This window comes from Coregonus clupeaformis, chromosome 29, assembly GCF_020615455.1.
Source record: "Coregonus clupeaformis isolate EN_2021a chromosome 29, ASM2061545v1, whole genome shotgun sequence".
NCBI lineage: Eukaryota > Metazoa > Chordata > Actinopteri > Salmoniformes > Salmonidae > Coregonus > Coregonus clupeaformis.
The window spans coordinates 54,184,933-54,212,821 of record NC_059220.1 but is presented as its reverse complement, the minus strand read 5'-3'; the positions used below and the strand labels follow the sequence as shown (position 1 = coordinate 54,212,821).

Genomic DNA, 27,889 nt, shown 5'->3' with positions numbered 1-27,889 from the left:
CACAGCACTGCATGCATAAGGTAGGCTGTGAGGGCTATGGGGACAATAGACCCCAACTGTACTGTGCCATCTCATAAATTGTTCTGTTGAGTCCAGAGACAGGTGCCTAACATGTGACACAGCAGTCCATCATTGACACAAGCAGCAAATGTTGCTGGTTTCCCTGTGTGTCCTGAACAATCACATGTGTGTGGCAAACCTGTTGTGTTATGTTGATGTGTGTATTTAAGACTAAGCCATGTGTACCATGTACTTCAGTACAGTGGGCCTATAGTTATTCCCATACAAGTGTTATAAAGCAGTCCTATACTGTGAGTGCAGTCTGTAAGTGCATAGGCACAGTGGTAGCCTAGCCTATGTGTGGGCTTCCATAGGTCTTCTGGGTGCAGTGGTACACATGCCAGGTGGACAGTCTGTGAATATGATGGTCTGTCACCAGTGGCCTGGAGTTTCCCTGGAGACCATGTGACTGGTATTTTTTCTTCTCTCTTTTTAGGAGTTGTGTTTATTATGGGATATTGGTGGCTGGAGTATTATGGTCTGTCAGAGAGCGGGCGGGAGGAGGAGTGTCACCATGACAACGGGGTTGCTAAGGGGCTGGGACTGAAGGGGAAGGGTGTGTGTGCAGTAGAAGTGTACGTGCATGAGCATGTGTGTGTGTGTGTGTGTGTGTGTGTGTGTGTGTGTGTAGAGGGGGGAGGTGTGTGCAGGATGAGTATTATGGTCTGGCCGTTGCGAGGTAACTATGCAGAGTTGTGTGAGTGTTACAGAACGGAGGAGGGGGGGATTATTCTGGGATGTCTGCCCCCTTTGTGTGTTTGTGAAGATGTTAGCTAAGCTCTGCTAGCCACTGAGGCTGGGGGAGAGAAGGGGGACCGAGAGTGTGCAACGTGTTTTACGGGGTCATTAACGACACATTGTATTACGCTGGATATTGTTGCTCATTAATTTATATTAAAGACTAATACAATTTCTGAGAGACAATTATTACACGAAGGAAACCCATCTCTAACAGGGACTACAGTAAGTTTCTCACAAGTCTTAGGGGTTTCACTTGAACCCTGACTGTAACTGTAAATTAGCCTAAATTGAGTTTGTATCGCGAGTGGGGCAGTATTCCAGAGAAGTGCTATAATATATATATATCTATTCAATACACGATGATTGACGGGTGTCCATTGCTACAGCTTCCTGTGCGGTGTGGACATAGGCATGCCAATTGAAAACAAATGTTTTTCGATGTAATTAGATAGTTAACATGTCACCCCTTGACCTGTCAATATAATAAATACTTATTATTAAGCGAAAAATACCAATAGGATTGCTCATTCAAGCAAAAAAATGTTTTCTTCTTACAGCGCTCCCCCCTCCTCAGGACACCCCCGTTCCATTCTCCACCACCCACACGTCATTTGCCCTCCTCCCTCACAAGATCGGGCAAGGTTCGGCGGAGGGATTAGCTCGCTTTTAATTGAAATTAATTATTATTGAAATATGTCGGGAAGCGAGGACGAGAGGGAAGACTTGGGACCTACGGCACTTGCACATGGTAAGACAGCGATCAATTTTTTCAGAACAAGCATGCAGGTTGGTAACGTTAGTTAACGTTACGTTAGCTAGTTAGCTATCTAATTTGCTAGCTACTCTAGTCTTGTACTAGTAGTGACAATTTACGTTAGGCAGCCCAGTTTGCTAGCTAGCCGAATGTTTTGCTTCTACACTAGCTGGCAAACTTGATAGCAAGCTAGCTAGCTACCTATAGAGAGTGCGTAAGGATTTGCGCTGTCAATGCATGCTTGTTGTTGTTAGAAGTTGCGTCCACGACCATTTGCTGGCAAAGTCACACGAGTCATGCCTCTGTTCGGTACTGTACTGGCAACTGGCGTGCACTGCATATCTTTCCATCAAAATGTATCCAAAACGCTGTCAATAAAGCTTGTCTGGAGTTGACAGTTTCAAAATGTTATACAAATCCCTCGGTAATCTATGAATATTTTTTTTAATGAATAGAATTATCTCATAATTATCTCAATCAATTATGCATTCTATTCAATCAATTCCTGTACCATTTCCAACGGCAGATGAGGAGGAACCAGAAGAGGCTGCGTCTGACATCGAGGTCCCCACCAAGTCAAAGAAGAAGAAGAAAGCCAAGAAGAGCCGTGAGAGCAGGATCAGCAAGAGACCAAGACCTGTCAGAGAGGTAGGATGGGCATGATCCTCCCTTACATGAAGTAGCCTAGTCACAGATATCAGGGATTGCTCCAAGGAAGTTGGGAGGGAAAATGCATTTTGAAGTATAATAATAATATGGATAGCCCCTAGCCTTTGACCCTTACCTTTTGACCTGACCTTAGTATCAATTTTCAGCATTTGTGAGATTTATTTTTCTTCGTATTTGCATCTAAATTGACTCATTTTGTTTCCTATCTCAGGAGGTGCCAGTCAGCTCACCAGAACCCCTCTTAGCAGTAGAGCAAGTAGCGAGGGAGGAGGAAGAGGGTGGAGGAGGTAGGGCCAGGTCAGAAAGCGAGGGAAGTGATTACGCCCCGAGGGGGAAGAAGAAGAAGCGCTCCAGCTCCTCCAAAGACAAGAAGAAGGGAGGAGGGACAAGTGGAGAAAAGGAGAAAGGAGGAGGAGGCTCATCCAGCTCCAAGAGTAAACGCAAAGAACCAGAACTAGAGAAAGATGATGATGATGAAGATGAAGAAGAAGAAGATAGCCAGGTGAGGATGAAGGCTAAGAGGATGTAGGTGGTGTGGGTGGGTTGTACAAGGGAGACGTTGGAGCTGTTCCCTGTTTAGACTTTGAAGCAGCCCCTGCAATGCACTTAAGTTTCTAAGTGACCCTGAATGTAATGATATCCTAACTCCTCCCACTCTCCAGGAGCCCAAGAGCTCGACTCAGCTGCTGGAGGACTGGGGCATGAAGGACATAGACCATGTCTTCACTCAGAAGGACTACACCACCATCACCAACTACAAGGCCTTCAGCCAGTTTGTCAGGTTAACACACCTCTCTCACGTCTCATGTTTTCTACTTGCTTTTTGCTATTCTCCTTCTGTTTCCACTGCAGCAGGTTTCAGTACCACTTCATCTGGATAGCGCAGCATTTGTGGATCGGGGGAGAAAGTTACTTCATATCTGTGTGACTGAGCTAGCTACGACCAGTCTGAAACTGCCCCTACTTCTACCCCAAACTTAAACTAACGTAGCAGGCGTAAAAAGACACTTGAGCAGAGTCCCCACATCCGTTTTTTCAGAGGAAATGGAAGTTAGGTTGAAAATACTGTATCCTTGAAAACCGCAAACATCGGCTTTCTGCCGGCCCCCCCATAGAGTGCCCCAAACTTAACCTCTGTCTCTCCTCTGGCCTTACTTCCCCAGACCCCTCATCGCAGCCAAGAACCCCAAGATCGCTGTGTCCAGGATGATGACTCTGATGATGGCCAAGTGGAGGGAGTTCAGCACCAACAACCCTCTGAAGGTAACACACCCAATACAAGACATTGCTATTACATGACATTACATTGCTATAACATTACATTACATTGCTATTACATGACATTACATTGCTATTACATGACATTACATTGCTATAACATGACATTACATTGCTATTACATGACATTACATTGCTATTACAATACATTACACATTTATTTTGACTATGATTGCATGTTCTTTATAGCAACGGTCCTGATTTCCATCCTGCCTTGTCTAACCCTCTGTAGGGCTGTGCCAGTGCCAACGCAGCCCTGGCAGCTGCCAACGTGGCTGCGGCCGTGGAAAGCATGGTGGTGGCAGGGGCAGAGGCAGGAGGGGATACTGGGGCGGGGGGTAGTGCCGCTAAAGACTCCTCTCCAGCTGCACCCGCTTCCATACCTGTAGCTGTGCCCGCTCCGCCCGCACCCCCACTCCGCAAGGCCAAGACCAAAGAGGGCAAAGGTGAGGAACAAGTTAGAGGAATGCTGATGGAGGGAGCATGTATAATATTATTGTTGGTGGTTCGTTGTTGTAGAATAAGGGGATCATTTAACTCTGTCCGTCTCCCTCTGCAGGCCCCAATGCTCGCAGGAGGTCCAAGCCCAACCCTAAGCCTGCCCCCAAGCCCAAAGCCAAGAAGGTGGCTCCGCTCAAGATCAAACTGGGAGGCTTCAACAGCAAGAGGAAGAGATCCTCAGTAAGAACACTAACTTGTCTGAGAATCAACTGATATGCAGTAAGCCTTGCCATACTTCTGTCCCACAATTCTATCATTGTATCTTTGTGTCTGTTTCTCTCTCTCCCTGTGTTGTTGCAGAGCGAGGAGGATGAGCTTGACGTGGAGAGTGACTTTGACGACGGGACCTTTGAAGTGTCGGACGGCTCCAACAGCCATAGCAGCCGCTCCAAGAAGAAGGCCAAGTCCGCCAAGAAGAAGAAGAAAGGTTGGCATGGAAACGCAACTGTCATCTCTTGACCTCTCATTCCATGTAGTGGAGGTGTTAGAACACCTGTGTCTTTTACTGTGCTTGGGGCTATAGCATTTAGACCAGTGGTCAGTTACATACCTTAGTTCAGGAGAGCTATAGGGGGTGCAGGCTTTTGTTCCAGTCTAGCACTAGTACACTTGGTTCAACTAATTATGTTGTTGATGATCGTGTGATTAGAGGAATCAGATGTAGTTGCTCTGGGCTGAAACCAAGGATCTGGCTCTCAGTCAATCATCTGATAATATTAGATGTTTTTAACAGGACCATCATCATGTACCATCCCCCTCCCTCCTAACTTCCCCTCTTCCCATTCCAGTTGAGGAGGATGGTGACGGCTATGAGACAGACCACCAGGACTACTGTGAGGTGTGCCAGCAGGGAGGGGAGATCATCCTGTGTGACACCTGTCCCAGGGCCTACCACATGGTCTGTCTGGACCCTGACATGGAGAAGGCCCCCGAGGGCAAGTGGAGCTGCCCCCACTGTGTAAGTACACAATGTACCCAGTCTGAAGTCAGCCCATAGTCCAACCCATGGCTAGGTAGAGTTGACACCATATTGCTTGTATATACTCTATGTATTTTCTCTTTAATGATTAAAGATGGGTGTGATATCCTATTTTTGATGTTGACCTTTTTCTCTCCTCCTATCTTTCACTCCCCCGGTTCCACTCTCGCTTCCCCTTCATCGTTCCACTCCCCTCTCTTCCCATTTCTTCTCAACACCCCCCCCACTCTCACTACCCCCTCCACCACACCCCTCCCACATTCTTGTCCCCCCCTCACCCTCCTGCTCTCCCCTCCCACTCTCTTTTTGTTCCTCTGTCCCTCCCTGCAGGAGAAAGAGGGGATCCAGTGGGAGGCCAGAGAGGAGCTGTCTGAGGGAGAAGGGGAGGACGAGGAGGTGGGGAGGGATGAGGGATGGGTGGAGGAGGAGGAGGATGACCATCACATAGAGTTCTGCAGGGTGTGTAAGGATGGAGGAGAGCTGCTGTGCTGTGACACCTGTACCTCCTCCTACCACATCCACTGTCTCAACCCCCCCCTCCCTGAGATACCCAACGGGGAATGGATCTGCCCACGCTGCATGGTGAGCCCTGCTGCCACACACACACACAGACAGACAGACAGACAGACCGAGAGAGAGAGAGAGAGAGAATCTCAACGTATGGGTGTTGGATGTACATTATTATTAAAGAGAACATGTTCTGTCATATGTGTGTGGGTGGATACACCTACATCATATGGAATTATTGATTTGAGTTGAGTCAGCTATACAACTGGCATTTAACTCTAATTTCCGATCTCTTTAATGCTGCCATTGTTTTTTAAATGTATAATGACGGAAGATTGCAGATAGAAATAGAAATGCAATATGTAGTGTTGACACGATTGACAAAGAAGGTATTTTCTACACAATATACACTGCTAAAAAAAATAAAGGGAACACTTAAACAACACAATGTAACTCCAAGTCATTCACACTTCTGTGAAATCAAACTGTCCACTTAGGAAGCAACACTGATTGACAATAAATTTCACATGCTGTTGTGCAAATGGAATAGACAACAGGTGGAAATTAGCAAGACACCCCCAATAAAGGACTGGTTTTGCAGGTGGTGACCACAGACCACTTCTCAGTTCCTATGCTTCCTGGCTGATGTTTTGGTTACTTTTGAATGCTGGCGGTGCTTTCACTCTAGTGGTAGCATGAGACGGAGTCTACAACCCACACAAGTGGCTCAGGTAGTGCAGCTCATCCAGGATGGCACATCAATGCGAGCTGTGGCAAGAAGGTTTGCTGTGTCTGTCAGCGTAGTGTCCAGAGCATGGAGGCGCTACCAGGAGACAGGCCAGTACATCAGGAGACGTGGAGGAGGCCGTAGGAGGGCAACAACCCAGCAGCAGGACTGCTACCTCCGCCTTTGTGCAAGGAGGAGCAGGAGGAGCACTGCCAGAGCCCTGCAAAATGATATCCAGCAGGCCACAAATGTGCATGTGTCTGCTCAAACAGTCAGAAACAGACTCCATGAGGGTGGTATGAGGGCCCGACGTCCACAGGTGGGGGTTGTGCTTACAGCCCAACACCGTGCAGGACGTTTGGCATTTGCCAGAGAACACCAAGATTGGCAAATTCGCCACTGGCGCCCTGTGCTCTTCACAGATGAAAGCAGGTTCACACTGAGAACGTGACAGACGTGACAGAGTCTGGAGACGCCGTGGAGAACGTTCTGCTGCCTACAACATCCTCCAGCATGACCGGTTTGGCGGTGGGTCAGTCATGGTGTGGGGTGGCATTTCTTTGGGGGGCCGCACAGCCCTCCATGTGCTCGCCAGAGGTAGCCTGACTGCCATTAGGTACCGAGATGAGATCCTCAGACCCCTTGTGAGACCATATGCTGGTGCGGTTGGCCCTGGGTTCCTACTAATGCAAGACAATGCTAAACCTCATGTGGCTGGAGTGTGTCAGCAGTTACTGCAAGAGGAAGGCACTGATGCTATGGACTGGCCCGCCCGTTCCCCAGACCTGAATCCAATTGAGCACATCTGGGACATCATGTCTCGCTCCATCCACCAACGCCACGTTGCACCACAGACTGTCCAGGAGTTGGCGGATGCTTTAGTCCAGGTCTGGGAGGAGATCCCTCAGGAGACCATCCGCCACCTCATCAGGAGCATGCCCAGGCGTTGTAGGGAGGTCATACAGGCACGTGGAGGCCACACACACTACTGAGCCTCATTTTGACTTGTTTTAAGGACATTACATCAAAGTTGGATCAGCCTGTAGTGTGGTTTTCCACTTTAATTTTGAGGGTGACTCCAAATCCAGACCTCCATGGGTTGATAAATTTGATTTCCATTGATAATATTTGTGTGATTTTGTTGTCAGCACATTCAACTATGTAAAGAGTGAGAGTGATATGTCCCGTACAGTTCTGGACAGATAAATTGGCACTGTTGCACGTTTCTCAGATAATTCCCTATTTCTTCTAAAATAAGTTGAATGGAAAAAAAATTTAGTTTTAGGATTTTCAACATTTCAGAACCAATTTTATTTTTGCCACCACTGCACTAGTACTTGGTTGAACAGCCTTTGGCCAAAATAACGGCAGACAAATTATTATTGTAGCCATCAATGAGCTTGCTGCAACTTCTAGTGGAAGTTTGGGCCACTCTTCAGCATCAAATTGCTCTAATTCAAAAAATGTTGGCTGACATTTTGCTAATTTTCTAATCTATGAAAAACATTTGATCTCCATACAGTTTTCTTTTTTCCAAAACTAGAATCGGTAACAGAGTGGACAGCGTATTGTAGACGCTACCCTTTGCCAAAGTTTCCAAAAAGTGCGTTGTTTAGAAGGAGTGAAAGGGTGCATTGGGTTATTTCAGAGTAGGCGTTCCCTAACGGAAATATGCAAATACACTCCTGAGTGGCGCAGTGGTCTAAGGCACTGCATCGCAGTGCTAACTGTGCCACTAGAGATCCTGGTTCGAATCCAGGCTCTGTCGCAGCCGGCCGCGACCGGGAGACTCATGGGCGGCGCACAATTGGCCCAGCGTCGTCCAGGGTAGGGGAGGGAATGGCTGGCAGGGATGTAGCTCAGTTGATAGAGCAACGCCAGGGTTGTGGGTTCGATTCCCACGGGGGGCCAGTATAAAAAAATTAAATAAAAAATATATATATGTATGTATTCACTAACTGTAAGTCGCTCTGGATAAGAGCGTCTGCTAAATGACTAAAATGTAAATGTAAATGTAAAGAAAAAAGTATTTAATAAGATTATTTCATTCATTCAGATCTAGGATGTGTTATTTTGTGTTCCATTTATTTTTTTGAGCAGTGTATTTCTTTGTGAATGTGTATCTGATTGTTCCTGAATTTCCCTCCTCAGTGCCCGGGCATGAAGGGTAAAGTCCAGAAGGTTCTGACCTGGAAGTGGGGTGAACCCCCACCCCCTACACCTGTGCCCCGCCCCCTGGACCTCCCGGCCGAGGCCCCAGACCCCGTCCCATTGGCCGGCCGACCAGAGAGGCAGTTCTTTGTCAAGTGGTGCAACATGTCTTACTGGCACTGCTCCTGGGTCCAGGAGCTACAGGTGACACACACAACCAGCAATATGCAGGCTCAATTAGGGCTGTGGCGGCCATTACATTTTGTCAGTCAGTTATTGTCATGCAAAAGACTGGCGGTCTCACGGTAATTGACTGTTAATTAACAAACACATTTAGCATCTCCAGGCCTCCACGCATACAGCCGCTGATGTGCACCTTTGGAACATCTACATTAAAAAAAGTATACTAAACCAATTTAATGTACACCATCACAATAAATCCATTATTTATTTTAGTCAGGTCTAAAGAAACATTATGATATGAAGAAAATGTATTTCAGGTGAACATAATATGAGTTGGCCTACTGTAGGCCTATGTTATCTGTCTATGCTCCATGCCATACATAGTAGTACCCTTTGAAGAACCCTTTTTGGTTCCAGGTAGAACACTTTTGGGTTCCATGTAAAATCCTTTCCACAGAGGATTCTACTTGGAACCCAAAAGGGTTCTACCTGGAACCAAAAAGGGTTACCCTATGGGGACAGCCAAAGAACACTTTTGGAACCCTTTTTTCTATGAGTGTAGGCTTGTTCATTTAGCTGACAAGATATGTGTAACGTATATGCCAGGAGTCAGGAAACAGGTGCAGAAGGTGAGTTTAATAATGAAAAGATACAAAATAACAAACATGAGAAGCGTACTGAACCTGAGAGAAAACAATACCACCTAATGACTGATGACAACTGAGGGCTAAATAAAGGGGGACTAATCACGGAGTAAATGATGAGCCGGTGTGCGTAGTAGAGGAGCCAGGGGCGGTGGTTAGTAGACCGGCGACATCGAGCACCGGTGGGAGGGAACAGGAGTAGGTTTGACAGTAGGTTTGACATGCCATTATTTTATTTTATATGATTTTATAGTAAGAAGAATATCATTGAAATTAGCTGAATAAAATAGAAATAATATTTTTCTCATTACGGAGCGAGTGCGCATATGAAGTGGATATGTTGAGCGTAAAAGTGATTACTTGAAAATGGTGCTATATGCTAGATTCAATAGTTATTTGGCAACTTTAGTTGTGAATGATAAAACCGTAGAATATCTTAGAAATCAGACTGCTTCGATTTTATAGCAGAGCATGTGCTTAATATGAGCAGCTGAGAAAGAAATACAAGAACACTTATTTCACTCCACGCATAATAATACAGCCCACACTCAAAGGCACAATCGAATTTGTTTAATTTTGGACTATAGGCTAGACCAATTATGTACCAAAGACATCTTAAATCAGTTTTATGTTTTTCTGCCATGTGTAATATGCGGTTGGCTATGTACATCATCATTTTAATTCAGGTTTTTTGTCGAGCTTGGGCTCATAAGCCTATGCATATGCATAAACTCTAATATGCGAATGGGGTTTTGAAAAAATTATCACCTGAGAAAGCGCTGTCCATTTCAAACAACATCCACAACAACCATGTTTTACACTGTTTCAACCTGCTGTTGAACTTCTTTCTTCAAATTGACCATCACAGTGAGGTGAGTTTTAAATGTATGATAGGCTTACTGTTTTGATGATAAGTGTTTGATGTGATTTTCGAATGCATTTGCATTGATGTCAGAGTGGGTAGAGGGACAATAGAGCCCTGAGTACCAGATCATTAGGACCTGATGGTAGTTATCAAGTTGGGTACTACCAAAGCATGTCCAGAGTGCATAAAAGGAGATTACCGTGACTCAACGGTCACGTGGAATTTTACTGCGGTCAAGACTGCTGGTGTGGCGGTAATACGGTCACCACAACAGCCTTATGTACTAGATAGAGAGTAGACTCATCTTTTTCCCTTCTCACTATTTTCCCTTCCTCCAGTTGGAGCTGAACTGCCAGGTGATGTTCCGTAACTACCAGAGGAAGACGGACATGGACGAGCCCCCGCTGGTGGACTTCGGAGGGGAGGGGGACGATGACAAGAGCACTAAGAGGAAGAACAAGGACCCCCTGTACGTCCACATGGAGGAGGAGTTCTACCGCTACGGAGTCAAGATGGAGTGGCTCATGATCCACCGCATCCTCAACCACAGGTAGAGCACACACACCTGGGATACACACACTAACACACACACACACACACCTGGGATACACACAATAACACACACACACACCTGGGATACACACACTAACACACACACACACCTGGGATACACACACACACACCTGGGATACACATGCTAACACACACACACCTGGGATACACATGCTAACACACACACACACCTGGGATACACATGCTAACACACACACACACACACACACCTGGGATACATACACTAACACACACACACACACACACACACACACACACACCTGGGATACACATGCTAACACACACGCACACACACACACACACACACCTGGGATACACATGCTAACACACACACACACACACACCTGGGATACATACACTAACACACACACACACACACACACACCTGGGATACACATGCTAACACACACACACACACACGCACACACACACACACACCTGGGATACACATGCTAACACACACACACACACACACACCTGGGATACACACGCTAACACACACACACACACACACACACACACACACCTGGGATACACATGCTAACACACACACACACCTGGGATACACACGCTAACACACACACACAAAAACACACACACACACACCTGGGATACACATGCTAACACACACACACACCTGGGATACACACGCTAACACACACACACACACCTGGGATACACACACACCTGGGATACACACGCTAACACACACACACCTGGGATACACACGCTAACACACACACCTGGGATACACACGCTAACACACACACCTGGGATACACACGCTAACACACACACCTGGGATTCACACGCTAACACACCACAGTATAGGTAACATACTACCTCCTAACACAGGCGTGTCAAAGTCAGTTCTGTAAAGGAAAGGCAGTTTTTTTGTTGTAAAAATAGCAAATGTTTTTTTTAAAAACCTCTGTATCCTATTTGTATCATTACAGATGTAAATGATAAAATGTGCATCACCATAATATCATAATTCTCTACTTCCCCTCTCCTCCTCTCTCCAGTGTGGATAAGAAGAACAACATGCACTACCTGATCAAGTGGAGGGATCTGGCCTATGACCAGGCCTCCTGGGAGAGTGAGGAGATGGACATCCCAGAGTACGACCAATACAAGCAGACCTACTGGAACCACAGGTACACACACACACACACACACACGAACATGCACACACTCACCCATGCATGCACACACAAACGCCGACATCTCTGCCTATAGCAACCAATAGTAACCTATAGCAGTAATCTAATCCTCTTCCTGTCTTGCATCTTTCTCTACCTACCCCCTCTTCCATCTCTCTCTTTCTCTCTCTCTCTCTCTCTCTCTCCTTCAGAGAGTTGATGTTGGGAGATGAGGGCAGGCCCGCTAAGAAGCTGAAGAAGATAGCTAAAGTGAAGAAGAGTGAGAAACCCCCTGCTAACCCTGTGGTGGATGTAAGTACGGGTACTTCCTTGTTCCTTTTCATGTGAATCTTCCAAATCTCCCATTGACATTGATTCATGATTCTGCTCTATGATGTAAATTAAGATGTTTATCTTCCACTTCCCCTCCAGCCCACCATCAAGTTTGACTATCAGCCAGACTACCTGGACACTACAAGGGGAACGCTGCACCCCTACCAGCTGGAGGGCCTCAACTGGCTGCGCTTCTCCTGGGCTCAGGCCACTGACACTATACTGGCTGATGAGATGGGTCTAGGCAAGACTGTCCAGACCGCTGTCTTCCTCTACTCACTCTACAAAGAGGTGTGTTGGTAGGGTCTGTGTTGGGGTCTGTGTTGGGGTCTGTGTGTGCTGGATAGGCAAAAGGATGTAGTCATCTGATTCCACAGCGATGTGTTTCTGAGTGTGTATGTGAGAGAGAGAGAGATCCTGTGTGTATGTAAGTTTGTGTCTCTTGTCCAGTCTGCCTGCCCCTGTCAATAATTTCATTCAGTGGGGGTAGTGGCAAACCCTGGACGAACAATAAAACCGCCCATCAAAGGGGACTAGTCCAAAAAGAGGGACTCTGTCCTAAAGGCAGGGCGGGACAAATACAAGGAAAACTCCACCTAGTCTTATCAGAAGGATAGGTTGAGTTATTACCCTACTGCTAAATACCTAGCTACGTGAATTATCAGTTGAGTGTTAGGGGATAAGGGCCGGACATGTCAATCGGACTTAAGCAATTCCCTTTTCTGATTCAACTGAAGTGTTTTACTCACTCGCCTATTAATCCCTGACCTTCCACCCCTCAAGGGTCACTCCAAGGGCCCGTTCCTGGTGAGCGCCCCCCTGTCCACCATCATTAACTGGGAGAGAGAGTTTGAGTTGTGGGCCCCGGACATGTACGTGGTGACCTACGTAGGAGATAAGGACAGCAGAGCCGTCATCAGAGAGAACGAGTTCTCCTTCGAGGGCAATGCCATCCGGGGGGGCAAGAAGGCCTCTAAGATGAAGGTGAGTGACGAATGGGATGGGAGGATGGGGAAAGACTGATAATGTACAGTCATGTTTTCTGTTGTTGATTTTTTTCTATCTCCCTCATTCTATCTTTATTTTTACCCCCTAATCCTCTGCCCCCTCCCTCTCTGTCTGCCCCCTGCAGAAAGACTCATCGGTGAAGTTCCATGTCCTGCTGACGTCCTATGAGCTGATCACTATAGACCAGGCTGTGCTGGGCTCCATAGACTGGGCCTGTCTGGTGGTGGATGAGGCCCACAGGCTGAAGAACAACCAGTCAAAGGTCAGACACACACCAGTACCATAACCATTATAGCCATAACCAGTACCATAACCATTATAGCCATAACCAGTACCATAACCATTATAGCCATAACCAGTACCATAACCATTATAGCCATAACCAGTACCATAACCATTATAGCCATAACCAGTACCATAACCATTATAGCCATAACCAGTACCATAACCATTATAGTCATAACCAGTACCATAACCATTATAGTCATAACCATTATAGCCATAACCAGTACCATAACCATTATAGTCATAACCATTATAGCCATAACCAGTACCATAACCATTATAGTCATAACCATTATAGCCATAACCAGTACCATAACCATTATAGCCATAACCAGTACCATAACCATTATAGTCATAACCATTATAGCCATAACCAGTACCATAACCATTATAGCCATAACCAGTACCATAACCATTATAGTCATAACCAGTACCATAACCATTATAGTCATAACCAGTACCATAATCATTATAGTCATAACCAGTACCATAACCATTATAGTCATAACCAGTACCATAACCATTATAGCCATAACCAGTACCATAACCATTATAGTCATAACCAGTACCATAACCATTATAGTCATAACCAGTACCATAACCATTATAGTCATAACCAATACCATAACCATTATAGTCATAACCAGTACCATAACCATTATAGTCATAACCAGTACCATAACCATTATAGTCATAACCAGTACCATAACCATTATAGTATGACATATCGTTGCATACTGAACACAGCGTTATTAGTATAGCTATGGTTATAACCACTCAAAGATGAGAGATCACCCCATTTTGTGAAGAGGGCAGCTGAAGTATAAAAGTCTGTCTCTCTCTGTGTAGTTCTTTAGGATTCTGAATAACTACCCTCTCCAGCACAAGCTGCTGCTGACTGGTACACCTCTACAGAACAACCTGGAGGAACTCTTCCACCTGCTCAACTTCCTCACCCCAGTGAGGTTCAAGTCAGTATGCCTACACTACTGTGTGTGTGGGGGGTGAGTGCTGCTATTGCTTAGTGTTTTGTGGTCCTGATGTTTCTTTTTGAACAAATCCAGTAACCGAAACAATAACAAAAGTCACCCCTATGAGGTACAAACTGACCCCGCTTCTCTCCCTCTGCTCTGCAGTAACCTAGAGGGGTTCCTGGAGGAGTTTGCTGACATCGCCAAAGAAGACCAGATCAAGAAGTTGCATGACATGCTGGGACCACACATGCTCAGGAGACTGAAGGCTGACGTCTTCAAACACATGCCCTCCAAGACTGAGCTCATCGTACGAGTGGAGCTTAGCCCCATGCAGAAGTGAGTGATGAGGAGGAAGAGGGGAGGGTGGAGGGGAGGATGGTTGTAGGAATCAAATCAAATTGGATTCATCACATACACAGTTTACAGCAGGTATAAAAGGTGCAGTGAAATGCTTACTTGATAGCTTCCTCAACAGTGCAGTACAATCAGTGCTAGCACATGCTAATGAGTGGAGAAGTATAGAAAATAAGAGAGGTTTGAATGTCAGTAGTGTAGTGTTGCAGAAGTCTCATGTTGGCTTCTATTTCTTGTTTTCTGGTATTAATTTAATTGTGTGATGCAGGAAGTACTACAAGTTCATCTTGACGCGTAACTTTGACGCCCTGAACACCCGCGGAGGAGGAAACCAAGTGTCCCTGCTCAACGTGGTCATGGACCTCAAGAAGTGTTGCAACCACCCCTACCTCTTCCCCGGAGCTGCAATGGTACGATCCAAACCCATTATCTGAGACATGGGCCATACCATTGATTTGATGCTTGATGGAGGGCATCAATTTGTGTGTGTGTTTGTACACGAGTAAATGTTGTCTTGAATGTTTATGATTTTGTTGGTTATATTATGTGTTAAGAGGCTTTGATCAGCATGCAGTCTACTTGATGAGTTTTAATTCATTAATTGACTGATGTTTAATTGATTGATCTCCTGCAGGAGGCGCCAAAGATTCCAAACGGAATGTACGAGGGCAGTGCCCTCACAAGGGCTTCTGGGAAACTGACTCTGCTGCAAAAGATGATGGTTAAACTCAAGGAGGGAGGACATAGAGTGCTCGTTTTCTCTCAGGTACACATACACACACACACATACACACACACACACACACACACACACACACACACACACACACACTAACTGTCTCTGTCTCTTGGTAGATGACTAAGATGTTGGACCTGCTGGAGGACTTCCTGGAGAACGAGGGTTATAAGTACGAGAGGATTGATGGAGGTGTAACGGGGGGCATGAGACAGGAGGCCATCGACCGCTTCAATGGTGAGACACACACACATGGGTTCATGGATACACTAACGACAGCACAATTGGAACACTAACTTTAACTGTGAAAATATGAAATGGAAGTAACTATTTGTCTTTTGTCTCCTCCCTCCCTCTTTGTATCCCTCCCTCTTTCTCTCCCTTCCCCTCTCTCTCCCTTCCCTCTATCTCTCTCTCCTCAGCTCCTGGCGCCCCTCAGTTTGCCTTCCTGCTCTCTACCAGAGCGGGAGGTTTGGGCATCAATCTGGCAACCGCCGACACCGTCGTCATCTACGACTCTGACTGGAACCCCCACAACGACATCCAGGTACACACACACACCACACACACACACACACACACACTTGACGCTCTCCTCCTGCTCACTTCTCCTCTTCCAATCTCTTCCCATCTCTCTCTCTCAGGCATTCAGCAGAGCTCACAGGATTGGTCAGAATAAGAAGGTTATGATCTATCGCTTCGTTACCAAGGCGTCTGTGGAAGAGAGGATCACTCAGGTAAACACAGTATACCAAAGCCTACCAGACTCATACATAGTGGTAGGTAAAAGACACACTAACTCCTCTTCTCTCCTCCTCCTCTCCTCCTCTCCTCATCCTCCCCTCTCATCCTCCTCTCCTCCAGGTGGCTAAGAAGAAGATGATGTTGACCCACCTGGTGGTACGTCCTGGGCTGGGCAGTAAGACAGGCTCCATGTCTAAACAGGAGCTGGATGACATCCTCAAGTTTGGAACAGAGGAGCTGTTCAAGTACGAGCTGGGAGAGGGTGAGTCACTAACTACTAACCATAACCAGATCAGTCCACTCCAAACAGGTAGCCATTCCTGTTGTCGGAGGCCGTAGTACAGTGGGGAAAAAAAGTATTTAGTCAGCCACCAATTGTGCAAGTTCTCCCACTTAAAAAGATGAGAGAGGCCTGTAATTTTCATCATAGGTACACGTCAACTATGACAGACAAATTGAGAAAAAAAAAATCCAGAAAATCACATTGTAGGATTTTTAATGAATTTATTTGCAAATTATGGTGGAAAATAAGTATTTGGTCACCTACAAACAAGCAAGATTTCTGGCTCTCACAGACCTGTAACTTCTTCTTTAAGAGGCTCCTCTGTCCTCCACTCGTTACCTGTATTAATGGCACCTGTTTGATCTTGTCATCAGTATAAAAGACACCTGTCCACAACCTCAAACAGTCACACTCCAAACGCCACTATGGCCAAGACCAAAGAGCTGTCAAAGGACACCAGAAACAAAATTGTAGACCTGCACCAGGCTGGGAAGACTGAATCTGCAATAGGTAAGCAGCTTGGTTTGAAGAAATCAACTGTGGGAGCAATTATTAGGAAATGGAAGACATACAAGACCACTGATAATCTCCCTCGATCTGAGGCTCCACGCAAGATCTCACCCCGTGGGGTAAAAATGATCACAAGAATGGTGAGCAAAAATCCCAGAACCACACGGGGGGACCTAGTGAATGACCTGCAGAGAGCCGGGACCAAAGTAACAAAGCCTACCATCAGTAACACACTACGCCGCCAGGGACTCAAATCCTGCAGTGCAAGACGTGTCCCCTGCTTAAGCCAGTACATGTCCAGGCCCGTCTGAAGTTTGCTAGAGTGCATTTGGATGATCCAGAAGAGGATTGGGAGAATGTCATATGGTCAGATGAAACCAAAATAGAACTTTTTGGTAAAAACTCAACTCGTCGTGTTTGGAGGACAAAGAATGCTGAGTTGCATCCAAAGAACACCATACCTACTGTGAAGCATGGGGGTGGAAACATCATGCTTTGGGGCTGTTTTTCTGCAAAGGGACCAGGACGACTGATCCGTGTAAAGGAAAGAATGAATGGGGCCAAGTATCGTGCGATTTTGAGTGAAAACCTCCTTCCATCAGCAAGGGCATTGAAGATGAAACGTGGCTGGGTCTTTCAGCATGACAATGATCCCAAACACACCGCCCGGGCAACGAAGGAGTGGCTTCGTAAGAAGCATTTCAAGGTCCTGGAGTGGCCTAGCCAGTCTCCAGATCTCAACCCCATAGAAAATCTTTGGAGGGAGTTGAAAGTCCGTGTTGCCCAGCTACAGCCCCAAAACATCACTGCTCTAGAGGAGATCTGCATGGAGGAATGGGCCAAAATACCAGCAACAGTGTGTGAAAACCTTGTGAAGACTTACAGAAAACGTTTGACCTGTGTCATTGCCAACAAAGGGTATATAACAAAGTATTGAGAAACTTTTGTTATTGACCAAATACTTATTTTCCACCATAATTTGCAAATAAATTCATAAAAAATCCTACAATGTGATTTTCTGGAAATTTTTTTTCTCATTTTGTCTGTCATAGTTGACTTGTACCTATGATGAAAATTACAGGCCTCTCTCATCTTTTTAAATGGGAGAACTTGCACAATTGGTGGCTGACTAAATACTTTTTTTCCCCACTGTATCTGCTGCTTTTCCTTCAAACTAACGACTGATTTAGACCTGGGAAACTAGGTGTGGCCTCTCCAGTCTTTCTTTCTTACACACTCTTTCCTTGTCCCTCTCTCTTTCCTTGTCCCTCTCTCTTTCCTTGTCCCTCTCTCTTTCCTTGTCCCTCTCTCTTTCCTTGTCCCTCTCTCTTTCCTTGTCCCTCTCTCTTTCCTTGTCCCTCTCTCTTTCCTTGTCCCTCTCTCTTTCCTTGTCCCTCTCTCTTTCCTTGTCCCTCTCTCTTTCCTTGTCCCTCTCTCTTTCCTTGTCCCTCTCTCTTTCCTTGTCCCTCTCTCTTTCCTTGTCCCTCTCTGTCTCAGGGGACAACAAGGAGGATGACAGCCAGGTCATCCACTATGATGACAAGGCCATAGACAGACTGCTGGACAGGAACCAGGAGTCAGAGTCAACCGAGGACACAGAGATCCAGAGCATGAACGAGTACCTCAGTTCCTTCAAAGTGGCCCAATACGTCGTCAAGGATGAGGAGGAGGAGGTGTGTGTGTGTGTGAGAGATACTGTGGAAGGTGATGAACAGGAGAGATGACCCATACTTCTGAGAGTGTGTGTTATTACACTTCTTATTTGTGTGTTTGTTTGTAAACCGAGTTCTTCCATCCTTGCTAACCTGTGTGTGTGTGTCCAGGAGGAGGAGGTGCAGCGTGAGGTGATTAAACAGGAGGAGTCCGTAGACCCAGACTACTGGGAGAAGCTGCTGAGACACCACTATGAGCAGCAGCAGGAGGACCTGGCCCGTAACCTGGGGAAGGGCAAGAGGACCCGCAAGCCTGTCAACTACAACGACGGCTCTCAGGAGGAACGAGGTAGTAGACGGGGTACAGAACAACGCTGCAGAATGCAACCTTTTTTACCTACTCTGTGTGTGTGGATGTGGACATGTGTTTATGTGTGTGGTAGGTAAGGTGTGTGGGATAGGAGTGTGTATCTTTGGTGTTATATTGGAGCATGTGAGTGTGTTTTGTGTGTGTGTGTTAATGGTTTGTGTTCGTATTACATGTTTGTCCATGTCCCATCTGTCCTCTGTGTTTTTTAGGTGTTTCTAGTAGTATTCTAGGATTAAGCGTGGGCATGATGTTTCCTTCCTGCTGTCTCAGTACTCTCTCCTATCTGTCTCTAACAAGATTGGGGTCAATTCCAGTTTCAATTCAGGAAGTGAATTAAAATTAAATTTATGTTTGAAAATTGCCCACTGACAAGAATGTGACCCCAACCCTGTTAATGACTTTGGTATTGACTAGTTTAGTTTTCTTGTGAAGTTGGTTGAAGTGAATTTCTGTGATTGTATCTATTCTTCACTCTCTCTTCCTTCTCCCCTGAAAACAGAGCGGTCTGTGTCCTAAAACTCTCTGATTGGCTAATCCTGTCTCTTCCCCGCCCCTCTCTCTCCATTCTATAAGCAGATTGGCAGGAGGATCAGTCTGACAACAACTCAGATTACTCTGTGGCCTCCGAGGAGGGAGATGAGGACTTTGATGAGCGATCAGAAGGTAACAAACACTATTGTCATGAATTCATATTGATTACAGTGCATTCTGAATGTATTCAGACCCCTTCCCCTTTTCCACATTTTGTTACAGCCTTATTCTAAAATGGATTAAATAGTTTCCCCCCCCCCTCATCAATCTACACACAATACCCCATAATGAGAAAGCAAAAACTGGTTTTTAGAAATGTTAGCAAATTTATTAAAAATAAACATCTGAAATGTTATATTTACATAAGTATTCAGACTCAGTACTTTGTTGAAGCACCTTTGGCAGCGATTACAGCCTTGAGTCTTCTTGGGTATGACGCTACAAGCTTGGCAAACCTGTATTTGGGGAGTTTCTCCCATTCTTCTCTGTAGATCCTCTCAAGCTCTGTCACGTTGGATGGGGAGCATCGCTGCACAGCTATTTTCAGGTCTCTCTAGAGATGTTCGATCGGGTTAAAGTCCGGGCTCTGGCTGGGCCACTCAAAGACATTCAGAGACTTGTCCCGAAGCCACTCCTGCGTTGTCTTGGCTGTGTGCTTAGGGTCGTTGTCCTGTTGGAAGGTGAACCTTTGCCCCAGTCTGTGGTCCTGAACGCTCTGGAGCAGGTTTTCATCAAGGATCTCTCTGTACTTTGCTCTGTTCATCTTTCCCTCGATCCTGACTAGTCCCCCAGTCCCTGCCGCTGAAAAACATCCCCACAGCATGATGTTGCCACCACCATGCATCACCGTAGGGATGGTATTGGCCAGGTGATGAGCGGTGCCTGGTTTCCTCCAGACGTGATGCTTGGCATCAGGCCAAAGAGTTCAATCTTGGTTTCATCAGATCAGAGAATCTTGTTTCTCATGGTCTGAGAGTCCTTTAGGTGCCTTTTGGCAAACTCCAAGCGGGCTGTCATGTGCCTTTTACTGAGGAGTGGCTTCCGTCTGGCCACTCTACCATAAAGGCTTGATTGGTGGAGTGCTGCAGTGATGGTTGTGTTTCTGGAAGGTTCTCCTATCTCCACAGAGGAACTCTGGAGCTCTGTCAGAGAGACCATCGGGTTCTTGGTCACCTCCCTGACCAAGGCCCTCCTCCCCCGATTGCTCAGTTTGGCCAGGCGGCCAGCACTAGGAAGAGTCTTGGTGGTTCAAAACTTCTTCCATTTAAGAATGATGGAGGCCACTGTGTTCTTGGGGACCTTCAATGCTGCAGAAATATTTAGTTACCCTTCCCCAGATCTGTGCCTCGACACAATCCTTTCTCGGAGCTCTACGGACAATTCCTTCGACCTCATGTCTTGGTTTTTGCTTTAACATGCACTCAGGAACACAGACTGGGGCAAAGGTTCACCATGGGAGAAATGCTCCAAATACAGGTGTGCCAAGCTTGTAGCGTCAAGAAAACTCGAGGCTGTAATCACTGCCAAAGGTGCTTCAACAAAGTACTGAGTAAAGGGTCTGAATACTTACATAAATGTGATATTTCCGTTTTTTATATTTAATAAATTAGCAACATTTTCTAAAAACCTGTTTTTGCTTTGTCATTATGGGGTATTGTGTGTAGATTGATGAGGGGGAAAAAACTATTTCATAAAATTTAGAACAAAGCTGAAAATGTAACACAATTTGGAAAAAGTGAAGGGTCTGAATACTTTCTGAATGGCTGTATGTGTCCGTGTCCGTGCGAATAAATGAATCTGTGTGTGTGCCAGTTCGGATTAGTCCTTGCTTGTGTGTTTTCGTGCAAATGACAGAAAGTGAAAGAGTGTGTGCATTTGTGTGTGAGAATGAGCGCGAGAGAGAGCGACTGATTCTGTCAAGCAGTTGTAACAGGCCAATTCAGTTATAATAATAGTACGAGACTATTCCACACAACAAGTCTAAGTAAGCAGAAGCACAAACCCAATCCTTTATGGCCGAAGGCTTTTAGAAAGGGCGGTAAACCCCAACTACTGATACAGGGTTAGATATTTGTTAATCCCCCTAATGGTTAATTTAGGATTGGAGGATAGAATAATCCGAATATAGATCTGTGGTTAAGGTACGTTTCTATCTGGAGTGTTACGAAGCTATGTCCCATGCTAACGTATTTCAAACTGCACCTACATATTATACAGAAACAGACTAACTCCTGCATCGACTAGTAGGAGAGGGCAGCTAAATGTACACAATGTATCAATTCTGTACAGTGAATCATCCATGTTCTTTTTGAGGATCTGTTAAAATTCTTCACTTTTTGTAGTTATTTTGAAGTTTATAGTGTAGCGCTCATACATATAATTAGATGAAACTGTTGAATGCACGTATGATTACATCCATTCATTGAGTTTATGGATATCCAATAATTGTTAAGTTAATATGTGATTGTGGTCAACATGACATTTGGTTAAACTACAAGTGTTTTGAAATGGAAGGATTGCAGGTAAAAATTCTGGTGTAGAATACCTTTTTATTTACATTGTTGGAACAACATTTCCATTGATGAAATTCACACACAAATCCAGGACATTTATGTGTGTATGTATTCTGTAAGAAAGACAATATATATTCGATATAAAGAAGCGATTTGGTTGCAAAACAATAATTAATACGATGTTAGTCAGAAATGTGGTCTGGGTTTGAACCATTAATTGAACGGCAGATGAGTTACCGATTGCGCCACCATAGTAAATAAAATAAAATAAGTGATCTCAGATTTCTGCCTGAATCAGCGACTCTTAATCCTGTCATAATCGTACATATTTCCATGCTAAACAGTAAACGCGTTGACAGAAATTTAATCTGATGTCTCAGTTGACGTTCGCGGCACAGAACATTCAGAACGGATTTTATTACAGCGCGACAGATACAGTAGTTACTGGCGGTTACATTTTTCTTTCTTGAGGTGTTCCTTTCGATCATCTGCCCGTTTCGATAGCTACGGTCAGTGAGTGAGTGCTCTTTCAAGACCGGACATAGCGAGGAGTTGCAGCATCGTCTGTGAATATGCTAGCTACTAATTCAATTCAAAGGGCTTTATTGGCATGGGAACCATGTTTACATTGCCAAAGCAAGTTAAATAGATAATAAACAAACGTGAAATAAACAATACAAAATGAACAGTAAACATTACACTCACAAAAGTTCCAAAGGAATAGAGACATTTCAAATGTCATATTATGGCTATATACTGTGTTGTAACGATGTGCAAATAGTTAAAGTTAGCTATCAGCTAACCTTCGCTAATATCAGGGATGTATTCACTAGGAACAAAACGGAGAGGGACCTTCCTGAATTTTTTCAATAGAAACTCTTGTTTAGGCTACGTAGCAAACCGTTTTCCGTTCGCAACTGTTTGAGACTGTTTGCTAAGGTGTGAACTAATGATACACACCTTTGCCACCTTGCTCTGAATTTTTCCAGCAAGTTCACTGATGATGTAGCAACAATGTATCAATGTATGTCTTTCTGACAATACAGGGTTTGAATCCCTTATCATGTCACATTTTATGGTACACTATTTCAAATAGGTCTGTCTGCAACTTTTATCTGCAATTGGTTGTATAAATTGCAAAGGCTTTGCTAAAACAACATCCGGTAGAGGAGTAAAATAGCACACAATTCCATGCTGTTTTGAGGGATCATTAAATCAAAATCTCATATAGTGACGTAGCGGGTTTACCCCAACTCTATTGCAGGACAAATTGTGTGTGTGTGTCAGTACACATTTATATGTGTGTATTTTCTGTGTGAGACTACCATGACCTGTGTTTCTCCCTCCAACCAGCCAACTCCCGCAGGCCAAGCCGCAAGGGGTTGAGGAACGAAAGGGACAAACCACTGCCCCCCCTGTTGGCCAGAGTGGGAGGCAACATCGAGGTCAGACTGCAGCTTCTATCAGTCTCCCTCCATCTGTCACTCTTAAAATAAAAATCGACACATTGTTCTCTTCATATCTCCCTCTACAAGCAGTATTTTCTTTCTCCATGTCCATTTCTGCCTGCACATTTTCCCTCTCTCTCTTTACCACTTGTCTTTTGACTCTTTCAGTGTGTATGTTGCTCTAACCCCCCCCCCCCCCCTCTCTCTCAGGTGTTGGGCTTCAATGCGCGCCAGAGGAAGGCCTTCCTGAATGCAGTGATGCGCTATGGGATGCCTCCCCAGGATGCCTTCACTACCCAGTGGCTGGTCAGAGACCTCAGGGGGAAGTCTGAGAAAGAGTTCAAGTGAGTCTGTGTGTGTGCAGTCTAAGTATGTGTGTGTGTTCCCAGGGGTCCGTATAACAGTATTCTCTCTCTCCCTTCATCTTTCCCTCTCAGGGCGTATGTCTCTCTCTTCATGCGTCATCTCTGTGAGCCGGGGGCTGACGGAGCGGAGACTTTCGCTGATGGGGTTCCACGGGAGGGGTTGTCACGGCAACATGTCCTTACTCGCATCGGTGTGATGTCATTGATCAGGAAGAAAGTAAGCAATGTCGTTTCTTTGTTTGTTTACAGCATTTGGTATTGTTTTGTTTTAATTTATGTATGTATTGATTGTATTGATGTCCAGGTGCAGGAGTTTGAGCATGTGAACGGCCAGTGGTCCATGCCCTGGATGATGGAGCTGGAGGAGAACAAGAGGCTGGCAGCCATCGCTGCTGGAGAGGACGTCAAAACACCTTCTACTGGAACCCCCGCTGACACACAGCCCAACACCCCCGCCCCAGGTACACACATACACATACACACACACACCAGCCCAACACACAGTAAAATGAAAATATGCTCAATCATTCTCTCACTCACTCTCTTTTTCTCTGCCTTTCTCTCTGTCGCTAACAGAGGACCTCACTAAGTCTGAAGACACTGGCAAGGAGACGGAGGTAAAGAAGGAGGGAGAGGCAGAAAAGGACGGCAGGGCGCACAGCAAGACAGAAGACCCAGAGGTGAGCAGTCTTTATTAGATTATACTGCACCATCATCAGTGTCATCCCATCACAACCCTAATCCTAACCCCTTTTTCCTCCTCGCAGATTATTGAAATCCCAGACGAGACAGAAAAACTCTCGGAAAGGAAAGAGGCGGAGGGAGAGTCCTCCACGACAAAGAACGAGAAAGAAAAGGACAAAGACACAGAAGAGGAGAAGAAGAAAGAGACTGAAGAAAAGGAAACCAAGGAAACCCCAAAAGAGACGGCAGAGGAGGAGAAGGAGAAGGATTCCCCTACAGAGGTCACGGGTGAAGGGTCAGAGGCCACAGCAGTGTCAGAGGAGGCCAAACCTAAAGGTCAGTCGGGACAGTCAGGGTGATACAGATACTGTATGAAGGTCATGTCTCCTGTGGTTGTGACCTCTGACCTGTGTTCAATCGGTTATAGTGGAGGAGAGCAAAGAGGAGATGGACACCAGTCCTCCTGCAGAGAACAAGAAAGGTAGGGTCTTCCGTTCCATACACACATGTACGCGCACACACACAAACAAACATATGGTGCTTACCCAGTATTCTTCCTCCCTTCAGAGCAAAAAGAGGAGAAAGATGGTGTGAAGACGGAGGAGTCTGGCAAGCTGCAGAATGGAGAGAACGCTAAAGAATCAGTGGCAGCAGCAGCGGTGGCGGTGAATGTGAGTGAGGAGAAGAAGAAGGCTACCAAGCAGAGGTTCATGTTCAACATTGCAGACGGAGGATTCACAGGTGCACACACATATCTAGGATCAGCTAACCCTCCCCAACTCCCTAACTTTAACCATTGGGGGGCAGGGGGATGCAAAACTGACCTTTGTTCATTTTCAATCTCTCTCTCTCTCCCAGAGCTCCACTCTCTGTGGCAGAACGAGGAGAGGGCAGCGACCGTCACCAAAAAGACATTTGAGATCTGGCACCGTCGCCATGACTACTGGCTGCTGGCTGGCATCATACAGTATCCTTTCACTCTGTACCAACATCACTCTGCTAATCAAAGTGTCGAGGAGAATGTTATTAATTGGATCAGGTATGTTAGTGCTGGGCTGGAACTAAAACCTATAGACTCCTGTATCTCTCCAGGACCAGGGCTGGAGACCACTGCACTACTCAGCAGGTCAGAGGTTTGGTGGGAGGACTGAATCATTGTGATGTATTGACCTTTGACGTGGCGCCTCTCAGACACGGTTACGCTCGCTGGCAGGACGTGCAGAGCGACGTGAAGTATGCTATCCTCAACGAGCCCTTCAAGGGGGAGATGAGCCGAGGGAACTTCCTGGAGATCAAGAACAAGTTCCTGGCTAGGAGGTTTAAGGTGCGCTGGGATGGCTTGATGTTTATGGCTGCTTCTGTCTATTGATCCACTCTCTGTCTTCTTTAATCTCTCTCGCTCTCTCTCTCTCTCTCTCTCTCTCTCTCTCTCTCTCTCTGAGTGTCTGTTCAGCCATCCCTCTCTCCTACTCTCTCTTCCTTTCTGTTAATCGCTCTGTCTACCTCTTCCCTCTCCTTCTCTCCTCCTGTCATATCCCTTACTTCTCTCTCTGTCTCTCTCTCTCCTCCTCTTACCCCTCTCTATCTCTCTCTCCGTCTCTAGTTGTTGGAGCAGGCGTTGGTGATTGAGGAGCAGCTTCGCAGGGCAGCCTACCTGAACATGTCTGAGGACCCAGCCCACCCCTCCATGGCCCTCAACACCCGCTTCAGTGAGGTGGAGTGTCTGGCCGAGTCCCACCAACACCTCAGCAAGGAGTCCATGTCAGGGAACAAGCCTGCCAACGCAGTACTGCACAAAGGTAGGCTACACACAGACTCACTCTCTTTCTTTCTCATTTTCACTTTTCTGTCTCTGCTTTTCTGACCCATTTCATCATCTTTCTCTTTTTCTTATTTCTCTCCCTCTCTCCATCCCTTTGGTTATTTGACTGTGGTGGTGGTGGTAACTCTTCCTCTCTCCTTCAGTTCTCAAACAGCTTGAGGAGCTTCTCAGCGACATGAAGGCTGACGTCACCCGTCTCCCGGCAACCATCGCCCGGATACCACCCGTCGCCGTGAGGCTACAGATGTCGGAGAGGAACATCCTCAGCCGATTGGCCAGCCGGGGGTCAGAGGTCACTGGCCAGAGCCAATCACAGACCACACAGCAGCAGATGCAGGTGCCACGCTGACCAATTCCGCCAGTCCTCCCCTAGGCGTCCTCCCTCCCGTGTTAAGGAATCAGAGAGTGACCCTCATCTCACCTCCACTCTGCACCTCTCCTGTTCCCAAACCAAAACTCACACTCTGGACAGTAGAGTAAGGTCTGTACCCCCCAACACCTCTTCTCTGGACACACAGCAGACTACAACTGCTTCCTCTTCACCCAAAGACACCTGGAGGAACACAGTCTCTATTCTCCACTGGGAACACACACCTTCTCTACAGTATCAACCTAATGAACTGAAGCACTGTCTCTGTGTCTGTCTGTTATGTGTCTAACCTTCACACAGAGGTTGTTTTCACTGTATCTTTCCCCAACCCTGTCTCTAAAATAGACAGCTGTGTACCTGGCTCTGTCCCATAGAATTAGAATGGGTAGACTGAACATTTCCACTCCAAGTAAAGATTCTATAATATGTGGACTCGTGGTTCTATGGGTATGCAGAATTCAATTCGATATCAACATGTACAATTCAATTGTGCATCAGTGGGTAAATGTGAAATCATGTGGAATTTAGAACTATGTCTGTTCTGCCCATTCCATTTCTGAGTGTGTACCTCTTCTGAGTGTGTGTGTGTGTGTGTGTGTGTAGCTGGGCACACTGCTCCTGACACAGCTCTATACTTTCCCACAGAGAGACTGTAAATAACTATCAACTGATGAGGATGCTTTAGTAGAATAATATTGGTTCTGTGTTACTGCGCCTTCCCCCTCTTCACTGCTCCCCTCACCTGTACACTCAGGTGGTCCATAACACTAGCCTGTTATTGGCTCTCCCCTCTCCTCGGCCACGCCCCATCCTGCAGCTCTACATTCCTGATTGGCTTCTTGAACAATTGCATCACACATGTTCCCGAAGGCCTCGCCCCGTTTTTGCCCAAATAAGGACATGCAATAGCTCCACAAGTTTAGACACACGGGACGGCATTGAGAATGATGGCAATCTCTAAATTAATTAAATGTCTTAGTCTAACGTTTTCTTTTACATTCTGGAATATTATTATGGTTACCACCTTGTTGTTTTTATCGTTACAGTTTCTTTTGAGAACTACAATAAAAAGGGTAACAGTTTGTGAAGCTTGTTTCCTTGTCCTTTATTATGTGAGGGAATTATTACCTGGGC

The 27,889-nt window shown here is 45.9% G+C and overlaps 1 protein-coding gene across 4 annotated transcripts; it reads left to right on the top strand.

Moving 5' to 3' along the window:
* Positions 1 to 667: 667 nt before the first annotated feature.
* On the top strand, positions 668 to 27,843 carry LOC121586203 (chromodomain-helicase-DNA-binding protein 4-like). 4 transcript variants are annotated; one of them, XM_045209230.1, is made up of 41 exons: positions 668 to 739; positions 1,359 to 1,549; positions 2,082 to 2,203; positions 2,436 to 2,726; positions 2,887 to 3,005; positions 3,388 to 3,487; positions 3,735 to 3,948; positions 4,062 to 4,183; positions 4,304 to 4,430; positions 4,792 to 4,961; positions 5,313 to 5,564; positions 8,368 to 8,571; positions 10,398 to 10,609; positions 11,657 to 11,788; positions 11,986 to 12,085; positions 12,206 to 12,397; positions 12,890 to 13,090; positions 13,239 to 13,376; positions 14,249 to 14,370; positions 14,536 to 14,709; positions 14,996 to 15,137; positions 15,362 to 15,493; positions 15,583 to 15,700; positions 15,886 to 16,010; positions 16,108 to 16,200; positions 16,328 to 16,469; positions 18,498 to 18,673; positions 18,824 to 19,013; positions 19,599 to 19,685; positions 23,420 to 23,511; positions 23,725 to 23,858; positions 23,952 to 24,096; positions 24,184 to 24,340; positions 24,456 to 24,559; positions 24,647 to 24,899; positions 24,991 to 25,044; positions 25,131 to 25,304; positions 25,422 to 25,530; positions 25,755 to 25,887; positions 26,167 to 26,362; positions 26,529 to 27,843. In XM_045209230.1, exons 2-41 carry the CDS (start codon positions 1,495 to 1,497, stop codon positions 26,732 to 26,734), a joined length of 6,009 nt encoding a protein of 2,002 aa, XP_045065165.1. In that variant the 5' UTR covers positions 668 to 739; positions 1,359 to 1,494; the 3' UTR covers positions 26,735 to 27,843. The 4 variants fall into 4 exon arrangements, with proteins under 4 accessions (XP_045065165.1, XP_045065167.1, XP_045065166.1 ...); XM_045209232.1 differs by lacking the exon at positions 668 to 739 and adding an exon at positions 831 to 1,023 and having other exon boundaries at positions 18,824 to 19,001; XM_045209231.1 differs by lacking the exon at positions 668 to 739 and adding an exon at positions 831 to 1,023 and having other exon boundaries at positions 18,824 to 19,001; positions 19,596 to 19,685.
* The last annotated feature ends 46 nt before the right edge of the window (positions 27,844 to 27,889 follow it).

Excerpts from the sequence above, each read along its gene's own strand:
- LOC121586203 (XM_045209230.1), top strand. The coding sequence starts at position 1,495 with ATGTCGGGAAGCGAGGACGAGAGGGAAGACTTGGGACCTACGGCACTT. Across the intron at positions 4,184-4,303 it reads GCAAGAGGAAGAGATCCTCA|AGCGAGGAGGATGAGCTTGA; the intron begins GTAAGAACACTA and ends GTGTTGTTGCAG. Across the intron at positions 14,710-14,995 it reads GAGCTTAGCCCCATGCAGAA|GAAGTACTACAAGTTCATCT; the intron begins GTGAGTGATGAG and ends TGTGTGATGCAG.